This window comes from Humulus lupulus, chromosome 8, assembly GCF_963169125.1.
Source record: "Humulus lupulus chromosome 8, drHumLupu1.1, whole genome shotgun sequence".
Taxonomy (NCBI): domain Eukaryota; kingdom Viridiplantae; phylum Streptophyta; class Magnoliopsida; order Rosales; family Cannabaceae; genus Humulus; species Humulus lupulus.
The window spans coordinates 10,951,466-10,962,717 of record NC_084800.1 but is presented as its reverse complement, the minus strand read 5'-3'; the positions used below and the strand labels follow the sequence as shown (position 1 = coordinate 10,962,717).

The window sequence follows — 11,252 nt, the reverse complement described above, 5'->3', positions numbered from 1 at the left end:
TTACGCTCGGACTGATCCCTATCATGTCCTCGTGCGACCATGCGAATACGTCTAGGTTCTTTTTCAGAAACGCGGTCAGATCCGCCTTTCTTCTATCGCAGAGGTTCTTTCCGAGCTTCACCGTCCGTGAAGGGTTTTGTTCATCGATGCCTACCTCCTCGAGATCTTCAATAGCTTGGAGCTCGGACCTGTCCTCGCCTACTCGGGGGTCAATGTCCTCGCTTAAGGCGAGCTTTTCGTCTTCGGAAACCCGAGGTTTTTCAATCTCAGGGGCCGCCTTGGGTCCCTGCGATTCCTCTTCATCCTGAATGGCCATCGCCACCTGCCCGGGTTTAGATTTTCCCTTCATGGAAATGCTGTAGCATTCCCTGGCAGCGAGCTGATCGCCCTTGATAGTGCAGACCCCTGTCGAAGTAGGGAACTTCATGGCGAGGTGCCGGACGGATGTGATGGCTTCGAAAGCAAAGAGCGTCGGTCGGCCCAAAATTGCATTGTAGGCAGCGGAGCAGTCAATGACTACGAATTCGAGCAGTTTGGACACTGTTCGGGACTCGTCGCCTAGGGTGATCACCAGCTCGATCGTTCCTATCGCTGCTGACCCTTCGCCTGAAAAACCATATAGCATCATCGAGGTTGCCTTTAGCTCGGAGACGGTCAGACCCATTTTTTCTAAGGTTGAACGGAATAGGAGATTCACCGAGCTCCCATTGTCCACTAACACCCTCCTTACTCTTCAGTTGGCGAGCTGGACTGCTACGACCAAAGGATCGTTATGAGGGAATTGGACATGGCCCGCGTCCTCCTCCGTGAAAGTGACTGGTTGTTTCTCTAACCTTTGTTGTTTTGATTGACGCTGTTCCGGGATGAACTCCCCTCCATTGTGGGCCTTCAACTCATTTATGTACCTCTTCTGGGCGCCTCTGCTCGTGCCAGCCATGTGTGGTCCTCCAGAGATGGTGGAAATCTCTCCCTCGACCACGGGGGGAGGGACGTCCTGATCTACTCGAGGTCCAGGTTGACTGGCTGGGATCTCCGGAGCGGGTCGACCTGTGGGGACCCTGTTCCGCGAGTATTGCGCCAACGGACCTGCTCGGATGAGAGTCTCGATTTCATCTTTGAGGTGCCTGCAGTCGTCGGTATTGTGCCCGACGTCGTTATGAAAACGGCAGAATTTGGAAGCGTCTCTCTTTCCCTTAGGGTGCTTTATTGGCTCCGGTCTTTTCCAGGGGACTCGCGTAGCGTTGGCCAGGAAAATATTCTCTCTGGTTTGGGTGAGCTCGGTATACGCTGTGAACACGGGCTTGAATTTATCCACGGACTTATTCTTCTTTTGACCGTGCTGGACGTTTTCACCATTTCCTTTTCTTTTGCCGCCACCGGGCTGGTTGCTTTGCGTGACGTCGGGAGTCGCTACTACGATCTCTGTTCCCGCCCCAGCGGGCTTCTCGAGGGCCTGGCTGGTCCCCGCGGCTGAAGCTTCAGCTTCCTCCAAGTTTATCCATTCTTGGGCTCTGTTAAGGAATTCACTAACTGAGCTGACCCCCCTCCTTTGAATATCCTTCCACAGATCTCCGCCTACTAGGATCCCGGTCCTCATAGCCATGAGTTTGGAGCTGTCGTCGGCATCTCTGGCTCGAGCAGCGATATTTGCAAATCTGCTCAAGTAGGCTTTTAGCGTTTCTCCAGGTTGCTGTCTCACGTTAGCTAGGGAGTCGGCCTGGACCCTGGCGGCCTGAGAGGCGCGGAATGCCCTCTTGAAGTCAGCCGAAAAGGTCTTCCAGGAGCTGATTGACTGCCTTTTACTTTGTTTGAACCACTGCCTGGCAGGTCCAGTTAGGGTGGAAGGAAAGATCAAGCAACGAAGCTCTGGCCCGATGTTATGAGCCATCATTAGGGTGTTGAACATCCCTAAGTGGTCAGATGGGTCTCCATCCCCGTTGAACTTTGACAAGTGAGGCATACGAAAGCCAGAAGGGTATGCCGTTGCTGCTATGTTGGGGGCGAAGAGCTCCATCTCATCCCCTGAATCATATTCGTCTTTTTCTTTCTCTGACAGGAGCTTCTTCATCAGCTCCTCCATTTGAGTTAAGCGCTCTAAGGTTTTGTCCTGAGATCCTGGGTTATTCCGGGGCTGTTCAACAGCTCCGGACCCGTTGTACATATTAGGCGGGTTATTGCCCCTCCTATCTGGAGATAGGTCATTTGAGGCATTCCCGCCATTACGTACTTCGGATCGGACCCCAACTGAGCGGGCCTGGCCACCATCCCTAACTCGATCCTCTCTGTGAGAGTTGAGGCGATCTCGAAGGTCGCCTCCCTGGGTATTATGGTGACTTTGTGCTGAACTTAGTCGCTGTCGCAGGTCTCCTCCCGAAAGATCACTCCGTGCACTACCGGTCCTGTGACTCCTGCTGGACAGGCTCGATGTGCGTCTTTGGCGGCCCCGACCTGATCCTTCCCCCGGCACCCTGCTGCGCCGGGAAGTCCCGGCTGATGGCGGGTCTCTCCTACTATTTATGTAGGCCGGGATGTCTCGGATGGTTTGAGGAGACGGATATCTGATGGGAGAGGGAGGATGTCTGACCGGAGAGGCGATCCTAGTGCCGTCTGGACGGACTAAATTTGGTGGGGGCCTCTCGGCTCTGCCAGCTTGATGGTTTCGCGCTGGGCGATCTGGACGAGGAACTGGACGTTCTTCTGGGACGGGCTGACGTCTCCGGATCCCCTCGGCCCTCCTTTGGGAATTTCCCCGATCTCTTCTGGGCGTCCTCGAGGAAGGCTGAGAGCTAGGGGTTGATGTCCTAACCGAACGGCTGTACTGCTGCTGTTCGGTCTGAGGCATTTCCCTGAAGTTCGCCTCTTGACGGCGTGATGAAGGGGTGGAGTTGGCTGCAAGGAGTCTACCCGAACGGCTATGCCTGGATCGATTACTCCGGCGAGACTTAGGAGCCTCGCCTTGCCTCTCTCCAACGTTACCGTTGGTTGTGAGAGGGGGTAGTCGACTCAGAATATCCTGGATTTGCTGACCAGCTGCTGCTAGCTGGCTCCTCAGCTGAGCATTCTCCATCTCCACCGCAGTATAATAACATGGATTCGGATTAGGCGGCCGGGGCGCCGAACTACCAGTGTCGTCTTGGCCGGCCGGCTGCTTTCCTGGCCTTTGCTGGACTTCAGGAACTTGCTCCTCGGGGAGGGCAACATGGCGGGCCTCCTGCCCATCATGCTGTTCTGTCTCGTTGCCATGTTTGGATCGAGTGGTCACCATAGTTGTATGTTTGTGGTAGTACTAATTAGATTCGCTCTCAATGAAAGCACCAAACTGTTGACGCGGTTCTTCGGCAACAGGTAATTAAGAGAAGAAGAGAGAGAGATTAGCACTTGAAAGTAGAACCGCCGCAGATATGAAATCTTTGTGAGAAGAACTAGGTGACCCTAAACACGTTTTTTAAGTGGTTCGAAGGTTAAAATCCTTCTACTCCACTAGTCAATATTATTGATCTTTCCTGGGTAATTGGTTTACAAAATATATAGTTCTTACAAGACTATTTTTTCCAACCCCTATCAATTCCCAGGGTCTCCATATTTATAGGAGAAGGCACCTGGAAATTGGTAGGGAGGTCATCCCGTGACCTTACCATTTGTCATATCAAGTCTGATATTCATGATTACTTCCTAAACCTGACACACAAGTGTGGTCTAATCAGTATGGAAGGAGGTAATGGGCCGCACGGCCCAACCCATCCGTGGGTGTCTGAATACGCACGTTCCTGCGGCGTGTCCGAGAAGTCAGGGGGATATCGGACACGTGATGGCAGGATTATGCACGTTTATCTTGCGTGTTGACCTCCCATAGGGTCAGAGCTTCCTGAGAAGCTCGCTACCGGAGCAATCCATAACCCGAGCTGATCCTTCAGTGGTCGTCGGATGTTGTTCCCAGCTCCTGGAACAACAAGACGGAGCAGGAAACTCCATCCCCTCGAGCTAGAAAGGGCCCGTCCTGAAGATAAAGCCTCTGGCCTGTGGGAGCCTCGGGCTAAATCATGTTTAGTCCGAGGATCGTCCTGCTAAACAGCCCGTGGGAAATCCAGGGCGTACACTATTATTGGTGCATGTTGGATTTTTGACTATAATGCATATGATGCACGAGAAACATGTGATTAGGACATGCTTTATATACTGAGTATGATATCGTTCAGAGCTTGAGCCTCTGTGTTCGTGCATGGTCCTAATTGTACTAGTACTTGTTAAGTAAGCATGTTGAATGCCTTGTATATGGATATTGGACATGTGATATATGTTTGGTGGCATGGCTTACTTGTGTATGACACTGATTTATTAGTCAGAATCGACAATGGTGTTAGATCCATCTGTGAAGCTGTGATTTATTAGTCAAGTTCACAATGAGTTGAACACTGGTCGTGTTTTACTGACCTAAGAGTCAGAAATGGCATAGCGTCGTGAACGTCGAGCCAAGAGAAGATTAGATCTAATCAATATCAGCATTGAATGACTCATATGGGGTATTAATGCTGGACTGACCTGAAGGTCGATGAAAATTATAAGCGCTTGGCTAGTCTAAGACTAGTTATTCAGAGCCAGGGCATACGGCCCCGGTGACTGTTTGTCACATGGCTAGGGAACGATGTTCCATAGTTATGACTCTAGAGTCAGGAGGAAGGTTATGTTGGTGACTAATCACCATGCACCTATCCTGTTAAAGCTAGTGAAATGCTCACTTATTTGTTAAGCCCTGGTGATCCTATTGTCACATGGCTAAAGGGTGTTGTCCCCATATTTGTGACTTTTGCGATAGTCACCTATTTTTTTGGACTGTTGGTCCTGAGTAATTAATACGATCAATGTTGATATTATATCATGATATATTGTGTTTTCTTGCTGGGCTTCGGCTCACAGGTGCTATGTGGTGCAGGTAAAGGCAAAAGAAAGCTGGACCATCCTTGAGTTGGAGAGCTTAGGTGATGGCGTGTACATATGCAGCTGCTCGTCTGCCACGGCCGAGGTTTAAAGAGGAACTAGGGTTAAACCATGTTTTGCCGCATAGAATGGGCTGTTGTAAATATTTTCTTGTAGTAAACTCTTAAATTATAATTTTGGGATCCCAGCATCTATATATATTAAACGTTCTAGTGAAACGTTATATCTTATCCAAAAAAATTAATTCCTAAACCACTAATCATACTTAGTTACACAATTTTGGCCAAATGACTCGATTAGCGAGTTTAGCACGGTTTACAAGGCACACCGTAACGGTCCCTGGAGTTTAGGGCGTTACAAAAAATAACAATTAAATTTATGTATCAAAACATTTTAATTTTTTTAAAATAAAAAATAGTGTAAAAAGAACTCTTTATAAATGAGTAATTTTGTACTAAATATAAATTAAAAAGGTTTTAAATTTAAAAAAAAAAATATTTGGGACTCATTTAGAAGAAAAGGTGGAAAAAGTACATATAGGCGTGCGTGCTTGCATATAGTGACCGAGAGAATAACTCATAATTTCTCTCTAGTTTAGACTTTTTTAAGTCAATTATCTATACCATTAATTTAGCCAGTACTTGGTGTAGTCGTACAAATTATATCTAAATCATTTCCAAGTTCTCCCACATGACTTAGATTCCATCCCCTTGTAAGTTGTGTTTTTCTTAGCCATGTCGCGATTATGAACTGTTCAAAAAAAAATCGGTTGACTTTATGTGAGCGTAGAGAAACAGAGATGAATCTGCATTGATTACAAAGACTCATAAAATATATAAATATATATTAATATACAACTTGAATCAGCCCAGATATGGCTCGATAGTGTTTTGGATCCAAAATGTTAAGCCCAATGTGTACTTATATCCACGAGAAGAGAAAGAAAGAAAAAAAGGAAAAAAAAAAAGAAGGATAAAAGCTAGCGAGCGAGCTATTGCTAACTGTATTTGAGAGCCATGAGTCAGATGTTGACATACATACCTTTTTTCTCGAACAGCGACCAAGATCCCGTGCAGGAAGACCTTGTTGAAATATCTTTGGGGATCTTCGTTGTGTTTTCCATTGGCTTCTTCTATCTAAACTACAAAATTGTGCAATATTTAGAAGACAACAGCCGGTGGATCAAAAGAGAATGGAAGTTATTGGATGCTCTGACAAAAGATTTCCAGACCGCTAACAGGTCAGTCGAAGAAATAAAGCAGAGAGCTAATCAAGCGTGGGAGTCAGAGCTCAATCTGAGAGGGGTGACTCAAACATTGAGTGAAATCGAGAAGAAGTGGTTGATGAAAGAAGCAAAGGTGATCTCGGATGTGCAGCGCTATGTTGAAGATTATGAGAAACTAATAGCCACTAATGGCGCTAGTACTAATCGGATCAAATGGTACATTTCACTAGTCTTCAAAAAGTCCATACGAATAGTTGAGCTCGCCCTTGGAATACGTCGAACCAAGAAGGAAATAAAAGGCCAGCTTCAGCAGAAAAAAATATATACAAACTTCATCGTTAAGGAACTAGAGGAGTCGAGGATGAAAGTCCGAAGTTTGCAAGACAGGCCTATTGAGGAGGCAGAGAGGAGTTCTGTTATTCGTCCAATGCCGCCTTTTCGCTCGGCAGTTGCTTTGGTCCTAGAACGCCTGGTGACTGTGGAACCAGACCTGGTTCGAGGGGTAGCAGACAAAGTTTTTTCCTTGGTAATGCAACTGAAACTACTGCGAGCTTTCATAAAAGATATTAGAGAGCTTAGACTTGACAGTGAACTTGAAAAGGTTTGGGTGGAGGAGGTGCAACTAGTCACTGCTCGATCACAGAGAGACATCAATATTTTCATGCAAGACGCAGCAGATCAGCCTAGGTGGCTTGCCGTCATCACTGATTATCGACTCTTAAGGCGCAAGTTGGAAAACGTTATTACTAATGTTAGCAAAGAGGTCTCTCATCTCCTTGAAACAAAACAAAGGTATGGCTTTAGTTTTATCAAGAGAGAAAGAGATTCCTCCAGGGCTGTGATTCGTGGCCAGGCCAATGATGAGGAGCTTGGTGAAGCCGTTAACGATCTGTCCATTGAATTGGACAATACCCGGAAACAGTTGGAAGAAGAAGAGGCAACTAACGTTGCCATTAATACGAGAAAAACCTGCCTTGAGTTTTTGAGAAAAATGGATTCCAAAGTAAAATCTTCTGACGAGAACAAACGTATTCAGGGAATTGAGGAAAACTTTGTTCTTCTTAAGAGATTTATACAGGTGTTCACGATTAAAGTGATGGAAGAATCATGCTGCGCGGTCGGTTTGGAAGAAGACATACTCAAACTTTTGGAATTGATCAGTGATACTAATCAACATGGCTCGGTCATTTCTATTGTTGGTATGAAAGGAGTTGGTAAGACAACTCTCGTTAAGGAACTCTTAAACAATAATGCTATTATCAACAAATTTCATGCTCGCCACTTTGTTTCTGTTCCGGAAGAGGCTGATAATCTTTTACTCCTCCGCAATGTTGGAAATCAGATCCTTCGGACCCAAGATGAAAGGAATGAAGAAGAATACTGGATCAACAATTTGAAGGGTTACTTGAAATGTGATGGAAAGCCCCATCTTCTAGTTTTTGACAACTTTTGGTCCAAAGAAGCTTGGGATATACTCAAACCTGCAGTGGTTTCAGATGGAAACACTAGACCTACTATTTTGATCACCACTCGTGACAAAGCCGTAGCTTCTCATGTGAATTCGAGAAGCATCCACCAGCTTCGGCTAAGAACTAGAGAAGAGAGCTGGGAATTTTTCACCCAAATAGTCTGGTGTCCTAATGATGAAGATGTTGAGCTTGCAAAAAAGGTGGTGTTAAAGGCTGGAGGCCTGCCCCTTGCCATCTTACGCATTGGATATTTATTGTCAGGGAAGATAGCCACAAAGGAGGAGTTGTCTGTGGTGCTGCAGCGTGTAACTCAAGGTCAGAATCAAACGCCATGGGTGGCCGTTAGGGACACCATTAAAGAAGACTTGTCATTTCAACCAGATCTTGAAAATTGTCTTTCCTACTTTGAATTGTTCCCGAGGGACTTTGAAATTTCTGCAAGGAGACTAGTTGCTTTATGGGTGGCGCGAGGATTGACACAAGGTGATAACATCAATGGTGTGAGAACTCAGGAGAAGTTTGCCTACAATTATCTTTTGGAGTTGATTGGCCGTAATATCATTCAAATAGTCGAAAAAAAGCTCAATGGGAAAGTTTTGACATGCCGATTTCCTGGCATTCTAAGAGAACTCTGGTTGGCAAGCAGAACATACAACACTTCAGCTCACTCCTGGTCTTTATGTGGAACTATTGAACAAAAACTTGCGTATCGATTCGATGATGAAGACACCGGTTTCAGTCGGAGAATTCATCGTCTCGATCACTCAAATCTTTTGCCGGAGGAAAGTTGTCCCCTCTCAATTATGTTCTTTGATACCCGCGAAGGAGATCAGCCTGGTTTAGATATACGAAACTTTCTACGCAAAGCCATTAAAACTGGGCGGTTACTTGACTTGGTGATTCTTGATCTTGAACATGTTTACAAGCCTCAATTGCCCGACATCATAAAATATCTAACGAAGCTGACATATCTAGGCCTAAGATGGACTAAAATAGAGAATCTCCCTAAAACCATAGGCGAATTGTGGAATCTGCAAACTCTGGATTTAAAGCATACTCTAGTGCAAAAGCTTCCTAGCTCCGTATGGAAACTGAAGAAGCTTCAAAACCTGCATTTGAACGGGAGCTGTCGAATTAAATCTATGCCTCCACCGAACAATCTGCACAAGCTATCCGGCGTACTTGTGGATCATGAAGGCGGGGCTTTGATGGAAGGGCTGCCCAAGTTGGATAACCTTCAAAAGCTGAGGCTAACAATCCAATTGACACCAAGGCTGCAAGGGGATTTGGCAAGGCACATTCAACAACTGACCAACTTACGATCACTGAGTCTGAAATCCATTAATGAAAGCAGTGAACTCCAGGAGCTATATGTGCCACACTTGAATAACCTTACGCAGCTCTCAATCCTAAGATTGGCAGGAAAGATAAGAAAGCCATCCGTCATTTTTGATCTACCACGAAGCCTCACTGAGCTCACCTTATCAAGTTCGGAACTTTTAGCAGGCGGCCTAATAATGCAAATGCTAGGAAATTACCTTCCAGAACTCAAATTTCTCTGTTTGCGTGCCCATTCGTATTACGAAACAGAAATGATTTGCTCCAAGGGATTTCCCAAGCTTATTGTTTTGAAGCTTTGGGAACTTCCTAATCTGGAAAAACTGGTGGTGGAGGAAGGAGTGATGCCAAGAATAAGAATATTTGAAATCAGGTCCTGCATCAGGCTGACAGTACCTAATACTGAGTTACCCAAGTTAAGAACTCTTTCAGAATTGAAGCTAACTAACATGCCTGAAGAATACACAATCGAGTTGAAAAGGAAGCTGGCGAAGCTAAAACGCAAACTGCCGATTAAATCCTCCTCGTTCGCTCGTGTAGCAAGGTAAATATAATTTTATGTATATATATAACATGTCTTTATTAATGTTTGAGTTTGAACTAATTAACCGATACATATTTCATATATTGCACGGTGATTTTTGTCACAGGCCTTATCCTCGTAATGACAGACCTTGAACAAATTATTAAGCCTCAACTCTACTCTGCTCTACTCTACTATGCTTGGTTAATTGGCTATCCAATTGAGGCAGTATTTTTCTTTGACATGTTGCAAGGTTTTGTCTGTCCCATTTTCTATGCTTCTATGTAGTTTATCCGCATTTTCTGGGTCTCATAGCTTCTTTTCCTCCTGTTTTTGACCATTTACATGGAGCTCGATTCGACTTTCATAGCCAGCTAAAGTCAATGGAATAATTTATATTTAAAAAACAAAAATCAAATGACTACTAATGTAGAATGGCCATGATCAAAGTCCAATTTCTTAGAACGTGGTTTAATGCAATAAAATAATGCAGGAAACCGTTTCAGTACAATTCCAATTAGATTATAGTTTATTAAAAGCTGATCATATGCGAATTAATTCATTTACTTAAGATGATTTATTCATTGAAAAAAAATATTATATTAATTAAAAAATGCGGACAAAAACCATATTCTTCTTCTTGGGGGATTTACATATTGGATTGAATGCTTTACAAATATATTTTTTTTCAAAATACAGTAACTTATATATTAATAAGAAATATTTTTGTTTTTATTAATGATCTTTTTTTGTCACTTCATATGTTTCATTTTCATGATATACTATTAAGGGTAACCCTAATATTAATAAGGTTAAAATGATAAACATATTAATATACGATTTTCAATTTCTTGTAATATTTTTTAAGTATATTTTTCGTTGAAATCTAACAAAACATGGCGTTTTTTTAAGGAAACTTATTATATAAATTTTAACCAAAACAATTATCATTCTATATGTTAATGTGTGGTTGAAATAGGATCGATTAGTGTGGTATCGTTTTAAGGTAAATTTATAGAAAGAATTCACCAACTTACAAATATTGTTAATTGGCTTCTTCTTTTTCCTTTTTTTTTTTTTTTTCAATCACACGATTAAGTTTTATGAAGTTTAAATCGCACCTATTTGTGGTGTTGTTATGCATTCAATTTTTTTTTTAAAAATAGTTTAGTATACTCCAATGATCATCATTAAAATAAAATTTGAACCATTAGCAAAATACATATTACAAATCAATTAATTGCAAAATAATATTACAAAAATTATAAATACTAAGTATATAAATCTTGATACAGTTATTGCATTTTGTAAAAATATCAAATTGCAATTCACATTGTAATACAAAAATGAGTACTGTTATTTGTCATTTTAAGGTGCCCAACAACAACCTACGATTGGTTATTGGTGTCTTATAATATTTATTAAATTCAAATATATAGGATCCTATATTGAATTTAACCAATAAGTGTATAACAACCCTTTGTGTTGAACACCAATATTATTACTTAGCAATTTTCGAGTAAAATAGACTCTACTTTATATTGGGCAAAAAAAGAAAATCACACTACACCTGCAACATGTTATATTGTATAATTTTTTTTTTAAAAGATATCATTTGTATAATTTTTAAATTGAGAAGTAGTTATTTTAAAGAGCAGAATAAATAAATAAAACATGCATTGTAGTCGCTAATTTAAGAGTACTAAATTACGAATGAATGTGCCAGCTTTAAGATTCTATTTACAAGTTGAAAATTATTATT

The 11,252-nt window shown here is 42.9% G+C and overlaps 1 protein-coding gene across 1 annotated transcript; it reads left to right on the top strand.

Moving 5' to 3' along the window:
* Positions 1 to 5,951: 5,951 nt before the first annotated feature.
* On the top strand, positions 5,952 to 9,934 carry LOC133795003 (disease resistance protein RPP13-like). The gene is made up of 2 exons (XM_062232457.1): positions 5,952 to 9,511; positions 9,618 to 9,934. The coding sequence occupies exons 1-2, from the start codon at positions 5,952 to 5,954 to the stop codon at positions 9,643 to 9,645; spliced, it is 3,588 nt and encodes a 1,195-aa protein (XP_062088441.1). The 3' UTR covers positions 9,646 to 9,934.
* Positions 9,935 to 11,252: the final 1,318 nt, after the last annotated feature.